Source organism: Aotus nancymaae, unplaced genomic scaffold, assembly GCF_030222135.1.
Source record: "Aotus nancymaae isolate 86718 unplaced genomic scaffold, 86718_ANA_hifiasm-v0.15.2.pri h1tg000014l, whole genome shotgun sequence".
NCBI lineage: Eukaryota > Metazoa > Chordata > Mammalia > Primates > Aotidae > Aotus > Aotus nancymaae.
In genome coordinates this window covers 109,896,933-109,919,300 of record NW_026988425.1, presented here as the reverse complement: position 1 = coordinate 109,919,300, position 22,368 = coordinate 109,896,933, and the positions used below count along the sequence as shown (strand labels likewise).

Below are 22,368 nucleotides of genomic sequence, written 5' to 3'. Positions count from 1 at the left end.
CGTGAGCCACCGCGCCCGGCCCGGCACTGGGTTTTTAGCTCCTCTCTGCAGTCATTGTTTTTCACTCTTCTTACTCATCTTTGATATTCCCTCTCCCTTTATCCAGCTCTGAACACAGTGACCATGAGCATAGGTGGCCCCCGATGTGTGTCAGTAATTTAGGGATTTGGAGGACAGTGAAAGCAGGGATTTGATATGCATTTGCTGCTGTCTGCTGTAGTGCATGGCACTGCAAAGTGCTGATGACCTGAGTGGTATATATCTTCCACTCTTCACCTAGGCCGTTAGGGGAGAGGATGACACCTGTGCTGCCTGAACTGAGTATTTTGTGTGTGTGTCTGTGTGTATGAGTATGCTTCCATCAAATTAAAAAGAACACAAAAAACGTGAAGAACTGTTGCTCTATACTGATGTACAAGGGGACGACTTTGCTCTGTCTTCTTTTCACCTTCACCTTCAGCAACTTCTTCATCATCACAAATCATGGAAATCAGGGCCAAAAAATTCTAACTCATAGGTTTATATTACTTGATTTTTAGGGCCATATATTTAGAATGAGCCAGCTATCTGATCCTATTAGATGTATCTTGCTCTTTTAGATAATCTGCTTAAAATTGATACCACCCTGGAATGTAGACTTTATCGATTGCATTTCTTGCCAGATTCTGGCTTTTGTCTTTTCTCATCATGTCCTAAATAGTATGGCCATGACCCCAAAGAAAGTAGCAGTTGGGACTTGAAGAGGCGGTTCCAGGAACCAGACGGCCAAGTCAGGGTAGGAGGCATTGATGTTCAGATACTTTTTTTTCTCTTTCCTTACCTCAAAGTTATTTTGAAACTCACATAATCATTTTTAAAGTCCTTAGAAGGATAAATGCTTTGCAAATGCCAGGATGCTGTAGTGCAGCCTGAAGATAATGTGGCATATTGTTATACAGACCACACACACACAAGTCAGATTACATGGTTCTGAAAAAAACAAGTCTTCAATTCTCTAAAATCCTTATCTATCACATGGGAAACAGAGAGGGCTGTTGGATTTGCTTCCTGCCCTTGGCGTCTACATACAGAGGGGGTTAAGAACATGGGAGCTGGAATGGCAAGGCCTGGATTCAAGTCCTGGCTGCGCATCACATGAACAGGGCAACTTGGCATGAATTACTGAGCCTCTCTTCCCCTTGGTTTCTCCTTCCACAAACAAGGGGCTATACCTGTTCTCCTCTCATAGGGATGCTGAGAAGGTCAGAGAAGGTCAGATTAGAAAATCCATGCACAGTACTTTGCTCACTGCCTGGGCAAGTGAAAGTGCTTATAGAAATTGGTTGTTGGGTTTTTTTTTTTTTTTTTTCCAAATAGTCTTATTGAGAAATGTAAAATAAAAACATGAAACATTTCATTGTAGTGTATGTGTTTGAAACAATTCCAGGTAAGAGGGGAAGAATGATCATATGGGAATTCACAATTAACTGCCAAGTGACTTAAACAGAGAGTGGAGTTTGAGCTGGGGGTGGAAGGATTGAATGGCAATTGGATGAGAAAAATAAGTTAGAAGATAAGCATTCAGGACAGTGGACTATTGTGGAATTGAGGACAGAAGCTGAAAGGTGCACAATGTGGTCAGAGTTTATCTGAACAAGAGAGTGTGAATAGGGAAGGAGCAGATGATGAGGCCAAATGGTTGGCTGGAGTTAGAGCATGTCAAGACCAGGATGGCAGCCTAAGCTGTTTGGGCATCACACAGTTGGCATTTTCAAGTCACTGGTGGCCTCTGAGCAAGATTGGTGAATGGAATTTTTATTGATATGATTGGACAATGATACATAAGATGGGTTAACTTAAGGACTGGAACCTGGGAAACATATTAAGAAGCCCCCAAACGGTGGCCCGAAAATAACGGTGAGTAGTGAGGAAGCATAAGCCAACATTTGTTAATCATCTAACCTGTGCCCTGGGCCAGACACTGACCTAGGTACCTTTAAATTTAAAAAAAAAAAAAATCATGACAGCATCTGGGAGGTAGACAGTGATATCCTTGCTTTACAGAAGGGGAAACTGAGGCTTAGGGAAGTTAAGTAATTTACTTAAAGTTACTATCTCCTGACCTTTCTGCCATGCTTTGCTAAAGTAAGGATCTAAATTAAAGGATGTGTACATGGGATATTACAAAACAAATCATTGAAATTGGTTGTTTGATATGGGGAATTAGAAAGGCACTGGTAAGAAATGTAGATGACTCTAAGAGTTTGAACCTGGGTAATTACAAGCATGATAGTGATTTTAGAGAATTGGCCTGTCAGAAAGGGAGATTGTTTGGGATGGGGATTGTAGAAATGTTGAGTTTGTTGTTATGATGCACAATAATGGGAACGCCCAGAAGCCAGTTGCCATTGTGAGAAGAAAATTCAGAAGCAAGTTTGTGCTGGAGGTAAAGGGTTAGAAGTCACCACACAGAGATGGACATTAATGATGGAGGGTGTAGGGAGATGGGGAGAGGAGCAGATGGCTAAAGCAGCATTTCCCACATTTTATTCTCAGGATTCTGTTAAAATGCAGATCCTGATCCAGTAGGTTTTGGGTGGACACTGAGATGCTGCATTTCTGACAAACTGGTGATGCTGCTGCTTGTCAGTCTGAGATCCAAACCTTAAGTAGCCAGGGGTGAAAAGACTGATGCTTGAGAAACTGCCATAGGGACCAATGAAGGAAGAGAAGCCAACAGAAAGGGAGCAGTGAGGTAGAAAAGTGATGAGGATGGCACAGTATTCTAAGTGTCATGGTGGGTATGGGATGGTCAAGGTGCCCATTCTGTGGAATGATCAAGGACTGGAGAAAATCTAGTCATGAGGTAACCACTGGTGACCTTCAAGAGGTTAGTTTTTGCGAAAGGATTAGAACCTGAATTACGGGAATGTAAGCGTGAATGATCTGCAAAACAGTGGAGGTTAGGATTGGAATTAGGTTATGTACATTGTTGATACCCAAAGGAACTAAGAAAATGGGATGAAAACAAATGGTATGGTAAAGTGGAGGACGTTGCTCCATCGTTTACTAAGATGGGTAAGAGATGGAGAGTGTGGGCCTCCAATGGTTTGGTGTGTGTGCACATACCCAAAGATAGAGATAACCATGTGTAGATTTCTGTACAAAAGGGAATATAACAAGGAAGGCAGAAGAGGTTGAAGAGACAGGAAATAATTGAAGACAGAATTTGGAGATAATATTGAAGATGTCAGTTAAAAGGTTAGTTTTGGAAACAAAAATATATTTTTCTCCAATATAGAAAGAAAGGCAAATAATTGGGCACTGGTCAGGATGGTACAGTAAGCTCATGCTTTAGTTTCCTCCTCTGCTCAAAATATGTAGCAACGACAAAAAAATATATTTAACAATATAGCTGGGCCCAAACAAGATCAATAATTTGTGGACCAGAAATGGTACAGAAATAGAAAGTGATGCACAGAGTTACATTCATCGTTACGCTAGGCTCCAAGTCTAGCATCAGTCAGGGCAGGAGTTTAGCTCTGGAGGGCGTCTGCAGAATAGTATGTGCTCCACATTGTCAGAGGGTCAGAGCTAGACTCACTGCTTCGAATCTTGGGGTGGGGATAGTGAAGAAGAGTCTGAAAAGATAATCTGGCTAACCCCTATCTGGGAGTACAACTGATAGGAATCTTTGAGCAAGGAAGTGGGAGAGAGGATAAAGTTGCAGCTTTGAGACCGTGAGCTGAATCAAGCCACTCAACTAGCTGAAGACTGTTGTACTCTATCCTCAGTAATACCCTTTTAGGAGGACTCCAAGTCATCATTATAAGATTTGGTTTATAATTGAAGTCCCAAGAGGCAAGATGGAGGTAGAAACAAGTGAGACAGTGTGGGTGAGAAGAAAAGAAAAAGGGGAAAAACAAAACCAGAAAAAACCCTTTTCACTCAAAATGAATTACAATAAGAAAACATGAAACAAGGCTGAGCATGGTGGCTCACACCTGTAATCCCACCACTTTGGGAGGCTGAGGTGGGCACATCACTTGAGGTCAGGAGTTGTAGGCCAGTCTGACCAACATGGCAAAACCCTGTCTCTACTAAAAATACAAAAATTAGCCAGGTGTGGTGGCACATGCCTGTAATTCCAGCTACTTAAGTGGCTAAGGCACAAGAATTTCTTGGACCCAGGAGGTGAGGGTTGCAGTGAGCTGAGATTGCACCACTGTGCTACAGCCTGGGTGACAGAATCAGACCCTGTCAAAAAAAAATTATATATATATATGTATATATGTGAAACACATGAAAAAAAATCTAATGATAAGCATGCTTATTATGATTTTTATTCAATAATATTCTGGTAATGCTAGCCACAGTGATAAGACAAAAGAAATAAAAGAATTGGAAAGACAGATTATCCTTCTTATGAAGAATCTGATCACCCTACATAGAACATCAAAGGGTCTTTATAAAATAACCGTTAGAACTAATTAGGAAGTCCAGCAAAATTGTTAATATAAGATCAATAAGCAAAAATCAGCGTCTCCCCTAAACACTGTTAGATCATTTAATGTAAAACAAATAACATTTATAGTGGCAAAAATGAAATAAAACCAAGAAATATGAAGTAAAAATCATAAACCTAACAAAGGATATTCAAGAGGCTATGGAAAAATACAAAACGTTATGAAGAGTATAAAAGAAGAACTGAGTAAACGGAGCATATACCTTACTCATGGATGGGAAGAAACTATAAAAATAACTGTTGATTTTCTCCCAAATCTATAAATTGAATACAATTTTAATAAAAGTTCCAGCAGAGCTTTTGAAAGCTCTTGCCTGATAAGCTTATCCTATAATTTATGTGCAGGAATGAATGACCGAGAATAGCCAAGGTGTCTTTTAAAAAGAAGATAAAGATTGAAGAGATGTGCCCTAATAGACAAAAATACTTATTTTAACGTTACAGTTAGCCTGTTATTTTAATATTACTTAAAAATACTTATTTTAATGTTACAGTTTGCTTTCACTGAAGACACTGTCTTCAGAGAGAGAGGGAGGGAGGAAGGAGACAGGTGTGGATATAAGTACTTTTTTTGTGCATGTCATTGTAAGTCATTATGAAAGGGAAAAACTAGGCCAGGCATGGTGCCTCACACCTGTAATCCCAACACTGTGGGAGGCCAACGTGGGTGGATCATGATGTCAAGAGATCGAGACCATTCTGGCAAACATGGTAAAACTCCATCTCTACTAAAAATACAAAAATTAGCTGGGCATGGTGGCACAAGCCTGTAGTCCTAGATACTCAGGAGGCTGAAGCAGAAGAATCGTGTGAACCCAGGAGGCAGAGGTTGCAGTGAGCTGAGATCACGCCACTCTACTCCAGCCTGGGTGACAGAGCAAGACTCTGTCTCAAAAAAAGAAAAAAAAAAAGTGAGAAATTGTTAAATAAAACCCCATAAGGAAAAATAAAGTGATGTTTTTATCTCATACCGGTCACAAAATAAATTATAAATTCTGGGTGAAATTTTAAAGTAGAACTTTTCATTTTAAATCAGGTTTTTATTTTAAAATCACTTTAGACATACAGAAAAGTTGTGCCGTGGTACAGAGCATTCCCTTATATCTCTCATCCAGTTTTTCCTATTGTGTAATCATCCTGTATCACCACGATGCATTTGTCACAAGTAAGAAACGAGTGTAGGTACATTATTCTTAACTAAATTCAATACTATACTCTGACTTCATCCGTTTCCCCCAACTGTCCTTTCTCCATTCCTGGACCCTATCCAGAACACCACTTCATATTTAGGTATCGTGTCTCCTTAGCCTCCTTTGATCTGTGACAGTTTCTTAGACTTTCCTTGTCCTTGATTACCTTGACGGTCAGGTTTTATGTGGAATGTCTCTCAATTTTGGCTGTCAGTTGGGGTTTTGGGAAGGAAGACCACAGAGGTGAAAGCCATTCTCACCACATCATATGAAGAGTGCACGCTTATTGCATGACTTAATACTGATGATGCTAACCCTCATTACCTGGGTGAGATGGTGTTTGTTAGGTTTCTCTGCTGTGAAACTACCTTCTCCCTCTTTCCATATACTTTGGAAGTAAACCAGTAACAGCACATACTCAGCGGGTGGGCGGAAGTGAAGCTCTACCTCCTTGAGTGAGGAGTCTCTACATAAATTATTTGTAATTCTTCTGTAAGGGAGATTTATTAAACATAGTACTTTTAAAGGAAAAGGTAATATCCTGACTTTGAGGAGGAAAATAACTCTTAATGCACTGATATAAGTAACATAAAGGGAAAGGTGAATATGTTAATTAAAAAATATCTATGAGTACCATATTCAAAGCTAAAAGACAAACAGTAGATTGAGACGACATAATTTCAATGCATATATATATAACAAAGAATTTGCACACAGAATAAATAGCAAACTCCCACAAATGAAGAGTAACAACTACATATCTACGCGCACACACACACACACACACACACACAGAGAGAGAGAGAGAGCAAGAGAGAGAGAAAAAGACACACACAAATGAGGAAAGGATACAAATAGGCAGTTGACAGTTTCTCAACAGGGGAAACCCTTAAGATGGTGTACCACCTCAGTAGTAATCAGGAAAATGAATCTTAAAACTGCAAGGAGATAACATCTACCACCCAATAGTTTGTTAGAAAAAATATCAGATATAGGAAGGTGGGGTAAGAAGTTCATCCATTTAGTGATTATAGAAATATGAATTGGTATGACTTTGGGTAAACATTTAGCAATAGAATGATTTTAAGGATTTAATTACACTAAATTATAGGGATATCCTCCAAAGATGTGCTTCTCAAATGTTTTTGTGCATAGAAATCACCTGAGGAGCTTGCTAAAACACAGATGCTGATTCAGTGGAGTCTGAGCATCTTAGTTTTTACCCAGCTTTCAGCTGATGCTGTTTGTTCACTCGCCTGCACTTTGAGTGAGAAAGCTCTAGAGTAGAGGTCAGCAAACTACTGCTCATTGGCCAAGGGCCAAATCTGGCTCTTGCCTAATTTTACAAATGAAATTTTACTGGAACATGCTCATTTGTTTATGTGTTGTGTATGGGTGCCTTCAGACTACACTGGCAGAGTTTAGTGGTAGCAGCAGAGACTGCATGGTTTGCAAAGCCTAAAATATTTTCTATCTATCTGGTCCTTTATAGGGTAAGTTTGCCAACTACTGCTCTGGAAAAAATCTCCCACATGTGCATAAAGAGATGTGTGTAATAATATTGATTGCAAATTTTTTTTGGAATAATGAAAGGATAGAAACAAGTGTCAGTTGGCAGAATAGGCAAATAATTTTTAGTATATTCACACAATGGACTTCGTTAGCTAAAATTAATGAATGGGAGCTACATGTATCAACATGAGTAAATCTAGAAAACGTTCATTTTTTAAAAGCTTAAACTTACACAGAACAAAACTATAATTTAGTTATGGATATATGCATAGGCAGCAAAATTATTGCAAGATTCCTGAAAAAGATAATCAGCTATTTCAGAGCAGTGGTTGCTTCTAGTGATGGGGAAGAGGAGAAACAGGGTTATATATGGACTCACATGGATTCTCAGCCATGGCAGTAATGGATTATTTGTTTAGAAATTTGAGAAGATATTGAAATACTATAAATTGATAATGCTGGAGGTAGGCATAGAGTTTCTGTACTATTCTGATATTTTTGATGTTTCGAACATTTGAAAAGAGTCAAAAGATTCAGGAAACAATATGCTGAATTCGAAGACAGATATTTTGAAGTTCAAAGAAGGCAATGAAGATAGATTATTAATACCTGAGTTTCTCTCCACTCTCAGTTAAGCAAGAAAAGAAGATGCTCAGTTATTGCAAATTGTTCCTTATATAGTGAATTCTGAAAATGGTAAAAAAAACAAAAAAAAACAAAAAAAAAAAACAACTTTTTTCCATGTGCCTAATACTACTCCATGGCTCGTGAAGTATTTTGATTCTAAGAGGTTACTTCACCCATGTTATGGAGTGGAAGGATTTTCACTTTCTCTGGGGACTAACATTTCACTCCTTTAAGCCAAGATCAGCTTATCATTGGAATAGTCTTAGTGAGGCCAAGTGGGGATGGCCCCCCAGTACGCCTCCCCCTTATTTTGAATTAGAGTCTTGAAATACCCATCAGGGACAAGCTGTGAGAGCCTTCAAATTCCTTTAAGAAGGAGCCTTTTGCTTTTTTCTGAGAATCTCAGTGGTCCATGCCCTTTTATCTAACTCAGCCATGGATGTCCTCCCACCATGACTTCCTGTGGGCATGACACCATAAGCTAAATTGTAGTTGGGGTACATTCAGCCTCAGCCCCCTCCCTCTGAGCATCTGCACACAGCTGGAACCAGACTTGGCAACCCTGGCAAGCAGGCCAGGGCAATGTCATTACTCATTTTCCCAGCAGTAGCGAGATGACTTTATAGGAAGAGGTGCTCCATACTGAAGTTGGGGGGTCTCAGTTCAACACTGTTAGCTACAGAGTATACAACAGGGGCATTTTGGTTCCAAGTACATTTCAATATTGTATAGAACCCTTTGAAATGTGTTTGTTATTATAGGAATGTAGGAACACTTTGGGTCCAATCATTCTCCCATGAAATATTAAGAAGTCCTGCTTATTGGCATTCAACAACATTTTGTCATGTGCCTTATACATGTCAGGCAATGTGGAAGACATGGCCAGTGGATGATATGAATGTCATCTCTCCCAGCAGTAGGTTTTTCCAGCATTGTGCTTCAGCATGGCGTCTTGCTGGGACCCTGATTTCTGAACACGCTTGCTTCCGTTACCCATATAGTTCCCGTGCCCATACCAGGGGTATTCTCAGACATTCCACACACTTGGTTAGGGTGTGACTATATTCTAATTATGCATCTCTCCATACACATTGGTACCTCATGTTCATGTGGTTATTTTTCATCTTCTCTAGGCTGAACTCTCAGAAATAATGTCAAAATGAAGGAGTCCATGACCAGACAGTTTCTGAGCTGTCTCCCCTTTCTGAGATAGGTTTGTCCCTCTGCTGTAGGTTTCCAGAAACTTCTTTATCATTGTTAACCATGACCAGAGGGAGTGTAAGTTTGGTATTATAGGGGCAGTCGACAAGGCTTGCAGAGATGGCATTTCCTGGTCTTTGACACACAGCCTATAATGTAGTAAAAGACACATAATGTTTATTATAATGTTTAAATCTTGAGTGCAAAGACAAGCCATGCAGGTACTGTAAGTAAGTGCATGGGTGGAGGATAATAGGAATTGGTGGGGCATATGGCAAGCTAGAGAACATACACCCACACACCTTGTATAAATTGAGTGGCTACCACAGTGGGTTATCACTGTGCAGAAATTCTGGCCCAGGATTGCCAGAGCTCTTGGATTTTCAAGGGAAGCTAGAAATGGGAATATTTTAAATGTGAAATTTCTCAAGTTTTAAATGCTGGCAACTAAGCAACAAATTTTTTTTAAATACCCCATTTGTGCAAAATAAATAAATAAATAAATAAATAAATAAATAAATAAATGGCATATCCTAAGGCCATATATGGCCTGTGGGTTAGGATTGAAATCTTGGGATAATAAAAGAAAAAATCTGAGAATTTCAAGCAGCCTAGTCTGAGGCCAGCAAGCGTAGGCATTTGGGGCTCGCCCACCTGGGCCAGTGCCACTATCCTTTTATTGAATCCGATGGCACGTGAAGAAAGAACTTAGACTCAAAAAAGCAATAGCTATACCCAAGGAAAAGATACAGAACAAAGCAATCATAACCACAGCCCAGGCACCATTAGAATTCCTTGATGACCACTTTCCCATGACCTTAAAAGGGCTGCCACACAGGCAGGAAGAAAAGCAAGAGACATGTGTCTATGAGGAAGCCTTTCTTCACCATGACTCACTCTTTTCTGCCAACACTCGTTCACACAGTGGCCTGGGGTGGGTGCCCGGGAACGATGCTTGGCTTACCAGGGCTGTTCTCAGGTATTCCACACCCTCGGTTACAGTGTGACTATGTTCTAGTTATCCATCTCTCCATACTCATTACTACCCCATGTTCATGTGGTTATTTTTCATCTTTAGGCTGAACTCCCAGAAATAACATCAAAATGAAGGAGTCAAAGACCAGACAGAGTTTGGGGTTCTTTATTTGGAAGGTCCCAGTGCATGCAAAATGTCCTTGTGAGGATGGGGGGTGAAGCCACCTGAGATAGAATTAAACCAGGGTTGGCCAGAGGAGGGAAGGACAGGGTATGGTGCGGCTTGCCTTCTTAACTAAGGAAGCTGTTAATGAGGTAAGAAAGCCCTGCTCTCTGTTTAGAACCTGTTTAAGTGGCCAGACCGATAGCCCTGCTTCCCCTGGAGAATGTCCTTACCGTCGCTACCTTGACCTCCATTTCATCTTCTTCCTGGATATTGGTTTTCTACAAATTGCATCCACATTGCAAAGTGGTTAGTTGCAAGGACTTTGGAGATATGAAGAGCTGGAATCAAATTTAGACTTTGCCACAAAGTGAACTTGGGGCTGTTTTTCCATATTTTAATGGCACAGTTTTCCCCCTTGTAAAGTGGAGTTAATACCATCCACCTTTTGGGGATGTTTAGGGATAAAGAAGTAACTGTAGGTGATGCCTGGCACTGGCACTACCTTATATAGATCTATGGATTCCAGGGTGACTTGCGGTATGTCTGACGGTAGGATTGGCATAACTGGGTATTGCTTGGGGCTCCCTGCTCCATCCCATGCCTACCTGCAATGGGGTTGAAAAACATCTCACCTCTTCTTGCCTCTTGGGGAAAGGTGGGAAGGTTGTAGAAAGTATGGCGTCCTGACTGGGATGGGATGCCCTGTCCGCTGCATTGCCCTCTGCCTCCGGCTCCCTGTTAATCCACCGCCCAGGACCTCAGCACCACCACTCCTGTGTATTCCAGCCCACACTAGGGTATAAAATGCTTTTTTTCCAAAGCCAATGCTATGTCAGTACTAAAGGTTATTGTGACGTAGCAATTTGAATATGATAAACTAATACATTTGAAGGGGAATGTTTGAAAATAATTCTGTAGAACTCCATTTGGGATTGGGTCTATTATCTAAACCATAACTGAAACTGCTTTATGCAGTTAGGTAATAGTCTCATGTCAGATAACAACGGGGAGAAGCGGAGACAGAAGGAGAAGTCTTAGAGAATCCACAGTCAGGTGGAAAGAGTATGGGCAGAAGATTCAGGGAATACCTTCTCCCTGGAGGGTGCTGGGCTGGTAGCTCCAGAATCCCAAGGCCAGAGCACAGGGGTGAAACCCTAGCAAGGGAGAGAGAATCAGAATCTGCAAGAACCTCAGATTAACAGGTTTGAATGTCTCTTTGTGTGGCAAAACCATAGGAATCGGCCTTTCCTTGTTGCAGTGAGTATAAAGCACTCACCTTTAGAGATTTAAGCAGCTCGCGGCTCAATAGGATTGGCTCCAAAACCTCTCATCCAATCCTATGGATGCTCAGTGCCCCTTCTCCCCTAAGCTCCGTTTACAATGGTCCCTCCCTTTCCCAAAAAGATATCAGAGCCTCTGGCTTGCCTCTCAGGAAAAGTATTCTTAGAAGATTCCTGAAGACCCAGCTCTGTTCTGAATTACAGAGAGCCTACAGGTACCTTTGTGCTGAATGTTTGGGGGAAAGCTGTTGACAGAGGGAAAGGTTAGAATCGGGGGGGGGGGTCTGTGGGCCCCTGGTGGCAAAGGGCTTCTTTGAAAGCGCCTTTGATTTGCCCCTCTTCAGCCTTTTCTTTGCCCATTTACCCCTTTACCAGTGTCCACTGTGGTTCTAGTCTCCACTGCCCTTCCCCCAGTAAATGCCTTTTCCTTTCTGAGCAGGGGTTGTTCTGAGACAGAGGGGGAGGAATGGAGGATTTTGGAGCACTGCCTCTTATGCTATCAGGCTTCAGCTTTTAGAATCTTGGAAAGACTCCACCTGGGAAGGAGTTCCAGAGAAAACAAACTTCAGATCCCAGCTCATATGAGAAAGGGTTCATGTTCTCGAAGGCAGCTTCAGGGACCTTGGCAGAGACTTAGGCAGGCTTGGCCCTGGTCTTTAATGGATCCGACATGGATCTTTCCAGGGCCCATGAATGCCGCACAGTCTCCAAAGGAGATTTCCCTCTCAGAAGCTACAGTGATATCTCTTTATGGGAACTGTAGTCTTCAGGTCTCTAATGAGCTAACAACTTTCGTTCCAATGGTTTATGCCCTAACAGTGGCAAGGAAGAGTTTAAGGAACCAAACACCACCACCTCCTCTCATCTGATCATCCCCTCCCTTGTCACACTGCTTTCCTCTTGAAAATTAGCTGAATTTCTTGATGGGATATTAGGAGCCAGAAAGTGGGTCTTGGGTCCAGGATTATCTCCTAAGTCAGAAGAAATATCTTTCCAGGCCCAGGTATGACACCCTGAATGGCAATGATGGGCACAATTTTGAGGCATTCTGGTCCAAGAAGGAAAACGGGGGGCAAGTATGTTAGGAAAAGTGCAGGACAGAGTTCATGGTGATGGTGAATCTTTCTTCTCTGACTCTAACTTGTGCCATGTCTATAACGCCAGTGTGAGATTCTTAGGATCTATATTTTATGCATAAAATAAACCAGCTGCCCCTACAGGCACAGGAGTGTGGATACAGGAGCTGAGAACACCTGGATTTCTGTTTCTGGCATTGTGCACTTAAGAAAAATACTTTCCCATGTTTTTTTGCACTTGGGGTTTAATACTGACCATTAATTCCCCCATGTCTGCCTCTTCTGCCAGGGGTCTTTTCAAACATAGACAATCATGGGATATTAAACTTGAAGGACAATAGAGATCATCTAGTCCCATCAACTCACTATATATATGAGGAACCTGAGGTCCAGAGTGGGGAAGTGTCTTACCCAAGGTCACATGGTGAGTTACCTCCTTTGACATCTTTGTATGAAGTAAAGACCCCTCCCCTAACCAATTTTAGTTCTTACAACCTTAAGACTTATCAAACCTCCATGTATTTCATGGACTAGGTGTGACTAGGTGCCCAGTATGGGATTTGGTACTAAAAAAATCCCTTAGGTTAAAGGAGTGTCTTCCAGGGGAGGAAGCTTCATAGGGCCCAGGTAGGGGCTATGGAAGAAGCAAGAGAGGACCATGGCTTGGAAAGAAACAGTGCTGTCACAAACTTTCTCAGCAGGCTGCCTAGACTAATGACCTTCCTTCCCTTTTCCATCAGATCCAAGAGAACTTTTATCTTGGGTCAGTGCAGAGATGTTGTCTCAGAAACATCTCACCTTGAAACCGAGCCTCCCTCCAAACATGACATCATAGACGAGAAAGGAGTCCTCTGTCTTCACAAATCTGACCCCACCTCCTGTTGTGTCCATAACACGTCCTGGGCAGGAGGAGAAGAAAGTCTCAATGCAATCAAATTTTGTTTCAAGCTTTTCCCATCATATTCCCAATGTCCAGAGGCCTCTTAGGGCCTCTACATTCCTGAGCATAGCTTCCATAAAAAGATAGGCTTACTCTGTGTATGTATCCACACACACATCCACATCCACATGCAAACACACACACATATACATGCACACACATGCAAACACACACACATGCAAACACATCCACATGCAGATGCATACAAATGCACAAATACACATGTAAACATACAAATACACAGTGCAAACATACATGTGTACACATGCAAACACAACCATACACATGAAAACGTGCACACACACACTCTTTAAGACACTTTTTAAATCTGTAGTTGGTTGAGCAACATCTCTGGAGATTTTATCAGGAACGCTCACTTTTCAGGACATCCTAACTCAGTCCATGGGTGTATGGCCAGAAAGGAAATGAGCTGTCTTGGAAGTCCTCCTTGCTCGAGGCAGCACGTGGCCTGGGGGCCACCAGTGTTACTCCTCCAGGGTATTTTCCTCCCCTGTAAGACTTTGAAAGATGGCAAGGCTCAGAGATCAGCCATTATTCCCTAAACCTTCCACAGACCTGTGGCGTGAGCCAAAAATGTCAATGAGAAGGAGCTTGTAGACTTGGGAGTGTGGCACCCCCACCTCCTGGTGTCTTCACGAGTGGTCTATGTAATTTAAGCTCCTAGAATTAGAAATGCCCCCTTGGTATCCCTAAAGAATATCAGTTCTGGGGAAGCATAGCCTTCTCCTCCCATCTCTTAGCCTTTCAGTGACCCTACCATCCATACCCCTTCTCCCACACACCCCTCAGCTCATCATCAGGGGCTCCTCCTCTCAGAAAGATGCTTACAGATCGAAGCCCACTTAGATGAGACCTCTCCTCCTCTTCCATGACAATCCAAGGCCAGACCCCCCAAGGTTTTGCTCCCTTCCCTTCCTCAGTTCAGTAGAGGCTGCAGCAAAATGGAGTGTTTCCAGTTTCTCTGACCATGCTGGGTTTTAAGTTAATCCCCTCCTCCTATCCTTCCCTTTTGCTGACAGTTCTTCCCCTTTCAAGCTCCCTCTCTATTTCCCCTCCTAGTTTCAATCTTCTTTGGGGGTTTTGGTTTTTACTTTATTTTGCCTTTTTCTGTTTTTTTTTTTCTTTTTGTTTTTTATAGGTTTCAGAGAAATTATGTTGAATCCAATAAGCCTTCCCGGACATTCCAAGCCTCTTAACCATGGCATCTATGTTGAGGATGTCAATGTTTATTTCAGCAAAGGACGTCATGGCTTTTAAAAACTCCTTTTAAGCCTCCTTGTTTTGATGTCACCTTGGTAGGCTGGGCCCTCTGAGAGGTTGGAAGCTCTAGGCGTTGTTCTCTTTGGATCCAGGGATGCTAAGTAGAAACTGCATGAGTCACCAGTGCCCCGGCACCCTTTAACACCACCAAGACGGGTGTTTTCCCATCCACCACTGGCAGGGTTGCCCCTTTCCTCCAATCATCACTGTGCTCCTTTTTTTCTGGCCTATGAGGCAGCTCCTGCCACCTTCTTTAGAGCCAATAAAGAGAATTAAAAACCTGTGCACCAGGAGCATCTTTTAAACACACTAGCCATTCTCTTGGTTTACAAAAACAACCTAACCATCACAAGAAAGCCTGATGAAGTCCAGCCATGCTCCAGCCTCGCTTTCCCTGCTTGGAAGCGTGGGGTCTCCCTGGCTCTCCCAGGATACCATGCTGTCCTCTTAGTGACCTCGTCGCCCTGCAGCCTCCAGTGGGGAAGAGTCACAGAGAGCACCTAAGCAGAGGCGGAGACGGCGCGGTAAGAGGAGGGGGAGCCAGGCTCAAGTATTGGCACCAAGTTAGGTCTCAGAGGAAAGAATGGAAACCAATCACTTTACATTTTTATTTTTATTTTCGGTGGAAAAATCATCCTTTTTTGGGACACACTTGCCCCCTACTTCCTCTTCTCTCTGGAACGGCTCACAATGAGTGCGACATTAGAAAACTCCTTGCAGAGGAGTGTTTCTCCAGGCTCTTCCTGGACCCTTAGATCTGCAGTTCCGACAAGCTTTGGCTGCAGGAGGGTTTTGCCCATGAACTGGCCATCCTACTAGGACCACAAGGGACCAAGGGAATCAGGGACCAAGGCCCTTCCTGCCAGCCCATGATCCCGGGATTGGCTCTCTTCCCCTACTTCCACTTATTCTTGACTCTGAGAACTTTTGGAACCCAATGGAATCAGCATTTCAAGGTCAAGATGAACTGAAGGGGAAGAGAAGTAAAACTTGGCCTCCTCCAGCCCCTCTCATGGCACCAGTGGAAGTGTCCTCCTGTTCTCTGGTCAATATGTGTGTTTTCTTTGCTTGCTTTGACTCATGCCTTACTCCATGGCCACCCTCTCCCAAAGAGGGGGCTAGCTTACCCCATTTTCAACTTGATCCACTGAGGAGAGGGAAGGGGGTGACTTTCCATTCTTCAGTAGGAAAGGCACATTTGTAGGGCCTGAATCTCCCCCATATTTGCTGACACGCTGGTGGAGTAGACTTCTGGCTCCCCAGCCCATGGGGCCTCCATTGTGTGAAGTCAGCATAGGCTGCCCACCTAATGGTGGAGAGCATGAAACTGGGAGCATCCTGTGGGGGGCTTTTGGGGGGAAAAGTGCTTGTTTTAACCCACCATTGTTTTGGGTGGTGTTGCTCACAAATAGAGAATAGTCTATGCCTTTGGCAAATTTATTTGGGAGTTCAGATTCCCACCTAAGGGTTTTACTTCTTGGGTCCTGTGGCTGGTGGTTCTTCATGTCAGGATCCCAGCTTGATTCTGCAGATGCCGCCATGGGGTTTAAAAACATGAGGCTTTCCAAGTTCTTGCACAGTATCTGGGGTGGCCTCCGGAGTATCACCTGGGAGTTCAGATTCTCTCCAGGGCTCCAGGTGTGTGTTTATCTCGCCCCCTCCAGCTCTCCTCATCCTGCTCCCCATTGTTCCATGTCAGGCTGTTCCCCGTGATGCCCTGCTGATGCTTTGGGTCCAGGGCCTCCTCCCAAGTGTGGCTTTAAGGAGTAAGCTTGAGGTTGATGTTTTTTAATTATTGTAAATCATTACCTCATTTCCAGCCTCCCAGGCTCCATCCATTCCAGCATCTTTTATTCTGCCATTTTCCTCATCTTGTGCTATGACAATGGGGCATTGTGTTTCCACAGAGACTTATAGGAGTGTTCAGTGTATAGTTTCTTAATAAACACTTTATTTTCTAATGAAATGACTGAATCAGACCTCTTATTTGGAAATTTTGCAAAAACATTACAAATACAGAAATTCCAGGTTACCCGCATTTTTTCCTGTTACTCTTTTTAAAAGGTTTTTAAGTTCTATGTTTACAAAGGTATTCACAATCTGTTCCATTGGTTGCTTTCATTGAGAATCTTCCAGATAGGTTAGGCTCATACAGCAAAGTGCTTTTTCATCTTATTGAGAAAGAATTAGAGGCTCAGAGAGGTTGAATGGTTACCCAGGGTCACACAGTGTGAGAGGTGAAAGCAAGACTCAAACCTGACTTCTACAGACACTACTTGGGCCACTGAGACCCTCACTCGCTTGGTAGCTGGGTAATGTTCTATTGTCTGAGCAGCCAAGGCTCACAGAAATCTTCTCTCCAGAGCTGATATGTAAGGGTACCTGGGAGTGGAGTTGGGGATCCTTTATCTTTGGTGCACGAGCAAAGCCAACGGGGCTCTCCCGGGGATGGAGTAGTTTTATATGTTCCCTGTGGATATTGGGAAAGTGACTTTGTCCAAGGAATGATGGGGCTTTGGGCTTACAGGTCAACACACTTGTCACTCAGAGACATGCCCCTTTTCATACACACACACACACACACGCACGCACGCACGCACGCACATGCGAGCCAAACTCTCATGGCAAATTCCATGTGGGCTGCCAAGAGAGAGAGGCCAAGGAGTAAAATGTTTAGATGAACTGACACATCTGTGCACCCTTGGACCCTGGCACTGCTGCAGCTAGAAGAGTTGAAATGCTTCCTGTAACTTGCCCTCTTCCTTTTAGGAGGGGAGGACACTGTGAGGCTCTGTATGCAGGAGAGATGGAGCAAGAATGGAGGATGTGGGCTGGGAAAGGGTTCCTGGGTGGAACCGAATGCTTCACTAGGCCCCAGTAATTCTTGTTGGAGCTCAGTCTCTGAGGAAGCAGAGGTGAGGCAAGTAAAGTAACACAGAAGGGCTCGTGTTCAAGTCTGACAGGAAGTTGGTCAGACTAGGTTGGTGCTTTCCTATGTACCCTCACTCACTTTATCTTTTATTTAAGTCTAGTTTGGCTTGAGACTCTCTTATGATAAATGGAACTTCCTGCTCTCTAGAGTGGCCTGGGTGAGGGGTGGACCAAGCTCTGCATTTTTCCCTTCTCAAGGGTTCCAGGGAGAAAGAGTTGGAACAGGAATGCCTAAAGGGTTGGGATTGTGCTTGGGACCATGAGGAGATGTGCTGGTTCAAGGGAGAACTTTCATTTTTAATATAGGAGGGATTTGAGCTTTGTTTTGTTCTGATGCTTGGAGCTTGTCGGTGTTTGGGGGAAGAGACAATGGGTAAACATGGCCCCTGAGAATATGGGATGGAAAAGCATCCACAGCTCAGGAGAAAGGGACAGCACTGGCCTCATGGAGGGAGTGCCCTTCCCATATAGCAGGAGGCAAGAAGAGGAAAGGGTTCAGAATGTCTTTTTCAGGCTATAGGGCAAGAAAGTGAGGGAGTCTTTGTCTGGTCGCTTCCATTTTGTCTATGAAGAACGAGGCAAGGTCTTGTGCCATGAGTGAAAAGATCCTAGCAGAGTGGAAGGTCTGAACTGCCAGGGGAAGAGACTGTGAAGACCATGGGGTGCTATGGAAAAGTTGCTTGGCAGAATGAGGAACCGGCCAAAGTTCCTGGCTGAAGTGTAGGCCTCTGCTTTCCGTTTTCTTGCTAGGTATTGAAGTCTCATGCGTTTACCCCGGTGTTGGTGCCACTGGAGCACACAGAGCTGGCATAGGGCAGATGTGGAGAGCTGAAATCAGCCCAGAAAGATGCTGATTTGGACTGGCTTCAGTTTAGAGCGGCTCAGGGAACCAGCCAGCCCTGTAGCTCCCAACCTCCTGCATTTGAATCTCACCAACAGGATTTCACAGCAGCTTTCTCAGACCTTAAGCTTACATTTTGGTCCTGTAGGGTTTTGCTGCACAGGTTCACAGCTGACTCAGTTCATGAACCCGTGGTGCTGGCCACGTGCTCTCTGGATCTTCATTCCAGAGGGGTGGTTGACAAGTGCTGGTTCTGAAGCTTAGAGAATGAGAAACTCAACTGTACCCATAAGATCTTGTGGAACGAGGTGAAATTCGATGTAACACATTCCAGGAACATGCATTGGAGAGGCTGGAGTCTTTTAGTAGCACTACATGACCAGGTCCTGGAACTGGTTGCCAAGCTCCCAAGAATGGGTTTACTGTGGGGCATTAATAATAATAATTCTATGTATCTTATGAAGCACTTACTCAGAACCAGGCACATTTTACCCACAAAGAAGCTGAAGCTCAGAAAGGTTGAATAACTAGCCCAGGTTTTCACAGCTTGAAACGGATAGAACTAAGACTTGCAGGGGGCCTGCCTGACCTCAGAATGCTTTTGGCCACTCTGCTGACCCCCAGGAGCACATCTTCACCTCCTGGGAGGCTACAGTCCTGGAGGTGCTCCACAATCATAGCTCCCCCCAATCCCACTCCACTCCTAAGACAGAGAAGTCTTTCAGGGGTCTTCAGAGCTGGATGCCACCCCTGACTTCCTTCTGGAACCCCTGGAACAGGATGATTTTAAAGACTAGAACATCTGCAATGTCCTTTCCTCTCTTATTGTAACTTGGGGTGCATGAAAGCGTGGTTGGGCTTAGATCTAAGATTAATCACCTGTCCTACAGTTGGTGAGATTCCCACGCAATGATGACCTCTTTGATATTGGGAAGGACTTGTTGCATGAGAGCAACCTGATCCTTAGGATAGCAGGTGAGGCTGCCCAGGTCTGCGCAAGGGTGAGCAGCTTCAGACAGGAAGGTGGTAGAAAAAAGGGCCTTGTCTGACTACCCACTGCCACTTAGCCTTTCTTCAACCCACCTCAAAGACCTGATGTGTCCAAGCTCAGCCATGCAATGCTCACCCAAAAAAGACCAAACACTAAGCAGGCTTAATTTGGAAGTCAAGAAGCTGGCCTCTAGCCACCCCTGTCTTTTCTTTTGTGTGGGAATCCCTTTCTGAAGCCAAGCTCCCAGCAGCCACATCCTCACCTCCACCTCCCAGCCACAGGTGTGACCGCAGCACAGCACTGGGCTGTGACATATCCCCTGGCTCGTCCCAGTTCCCTCAGGTCAAGCCCAGGCATGAGCAAAGGATCAAGCGTCTCAGATACAATGGTGAGGCGGCAAGGGAGGGTTGGATGCTGCGGGAAAGCTCAGGAGCGGGCAGATCAATGCAGGACGACTTCATTGTTGTGTAGCTTTCTGCATGGAGCCAGACATGGATTAGGCAAAGAGCCGGAGTCTTTGTTCCTTCAGGGTTTACTGACTCCTGTGCTCTGGCTAGACTCGCACATTGCTACCAGCGTGACTCTGAAAGCAAGAGCAAAATGAAGGTGGCAGGGAGGGAGAGATGGGAGGGGAGGGAGAGGGTGATGCTGGCTGCTTGGAGTCTTCCCTAGGAAGGGCCCAGGGAAAACTCTTAAGCATGACAGCGGAGGTGGGAGGAGGGTGGAGAACAGTGGGGAGTCTGGCTTCCATCCGGACTGTCCGGCAAGGGCCTGGAGCGCTCCTCCTCCTCCCTCCCAGCTCTCCCCTACCCCCCACATTTCCACTCTGTAATGCTGGCTGATGTGGGCGAAGCTGCTTGCAGCCTCCAGATTCCTTGGATAGCTCTGGTTCTGCATTTTGCCTTTAGAAATCCTGTTACCACCCCCTGTACTTCCCACCTCCCAAGAAAACCTCAGCCTAGATCTGACAATATATTTCCAGAGCTAAATAAGACTCCTTTTTCAACCCTACTTGAACCCAAAAGTGAGTTGAAGGAGACGTGCTGGCAAGAGACAAGTCCCTTGTCTGCTTTTTTGGGTGTTTCTGAAATTCCGTCAGGATTCCGAGGTCCTCTTGGGTAGGACTTTTGTTCCAGTTTCTCCTGCTAGTGGATAAAACTTCCATAGAGTGACCCCCGTTTCCCTTGAAATTAAGTATTGCTGAGGGAAGAAGAGATTTCTGCATGGGTGATAAGGCCTAACACCCCTCGGCATTTTTGTCCCCTTTCATTTGGGCACATTTTCCTTGTATCATAAAATATCTGGGTGTTTGTGCCTCAGAGAGCTAGATCTTCCCTCTTCATTATGCTTGAGTTCTGGGTGGGTGCAAATGCATTGCTCAAATGTCTGTATGCTCCTGGTCCAGGAATGGTGAGGATTGACAAACACGAGGGGAACAAGGAAGATGTTAGAGGCAAACCTTTGACTGGGGCATGCTCTGCTTTGAGAGAAGGGAACAAGAAAGACAGGAGGACTTCTGAGGAGCACAGACCCCACAGGGATGCAGAAGGTACTGATGGGTCAGATTTGGCGTCAAAGGCCTCCAGCCCAGGTCTGTGTGGGTTGTATCTGGGAAGGAACTTGGTACTCTGGGGTAGAGGAAAAAGGCAGGATTACGAGTTACCCAGAGAGCAGAGCTGTAGAGAAATCTTAGCTCAGGGCTCTGGTGGGACTGTGAAGCCAAGATGCATGAGCCTTCCACATGGGACCAGATGGACACCTGGCCTTCTCAGGATTGTGTTGTTTTCTCCTGATCCTCTGCCAGTAGGAACCTCTCAAAGCCTCTCTGAGATAGATGAACTTGACTTTGATTTACCTGTGGGTGGAGATTGGGGCATGTGGCATAAGTCAAGAAGAATGGAACTTGGCTTTTCTGAGAGCCAAAACCCGTGAGCAGATCTCACTTCACGCCCTAAGAGTAATGTCAAGTAACATTTGAGTTCGGAGGAGTAGTCAAAATCCCCTGCTCAGCTACGAAGAGGGTTTGCAGAGCAAGGACGGAGGCTGTCTAAAGGCATGAGTTCCGGAATGACAGTCCCTGACTTTTGCCTTCGTCCAAGTTTGAGGGATAGGACATCACGTCAGCTCAGAAAGCACTACCAAACCTGGCTTTGGTAAGTAGTGCTGGAGGCCTTGGTGGCTTGCAGTAATGACCAGCTTGTCTTTATGGCTGTCTTTGCCTTGGTTTCTGCCACCTGTGTGCTGTTACCATGGCAGCACAATGAAGCGTAGCTCTGTCTTTAGGGACCTCAGTGGAGCAAGTGGCCTGTTTCCCTGAAAAAGACACATCCTTCCCTCCTTTGTCCTCAAGTTGATTCTGCAGTGAGAAGGACAAGGAGTTAGCCTCGGTAAAGTAGAAAGTAACTTCACTGCTGTCTGATATGGACTGGTGATGCCTCCTTTACAGAGTCCTGACAGGCCTCCTGTGTTCTCACTCCGAAGCTCACATTACCTTCAGCCTATCTGGGTCCTCGAAATGTCGTTTAAAAATCACATTTTGGCATTCTTGACTCTGCAACACTTGCCATAGATTTTGGCCCAAAGTCATGAAATCCTGACCTTCAAATACGCTTCTCATAAAAAGAGAGGATGTCGAACTGTGGGGAGCACACACTCTCTTCCAGGGATGAGGCGTGTCCACAGAGCCTGTGACATGGTTCTTAGCAGCTGCACAGGCCTAGGGAGATATTTACCCTCACAGCTAGTTTCTTAAGCATGTCAGGAGAACATGACATGGAGGATTCTCAAGTTTTAAGCTGAAAGTGTCCAGCCTCTGTGACAAGGGGATCTTTGCACCTTACAAAGGCTCTCTAAT

General features: G+C 44.3%; 1 protein-coding gene across 8 annotated transcripts in view; it reads left to right on the top strand.

Annotated features, from left to right (window-relative positions):
- NTRK3 (neurotrophic receptor tyrosine kinase 3) overlaps positions 1-22,368 on the top strand; it is a 379,441-nt gene that overhangs the window by 260,940 nt on the left and 96,133 nt on the right. For 2 of the 8 annotated variants that reach the window (XM_064376231.1, XM_012438678.3), the window contains 2 exons: positions 12,820-12,954; positions 14,630-16,753. The exons of the other annotated variants lie outside the window; for them this stretch is intronic. In XM_064376231.1, the coding sequence (XP_064232301.1) occupies positions 12,820-12,954; positions 14,630-14,748 (254 nt within the window). In that variant the 3' untranslated portion in view covers positions 14,749-16,753. Of the gene's footprint in view, positions 1-12,819; positions 12,955-14,629; positions 16,754-22,368 lie in introns of those variants that run through there. 8 annotated transcript variants of the gene reach the window in all.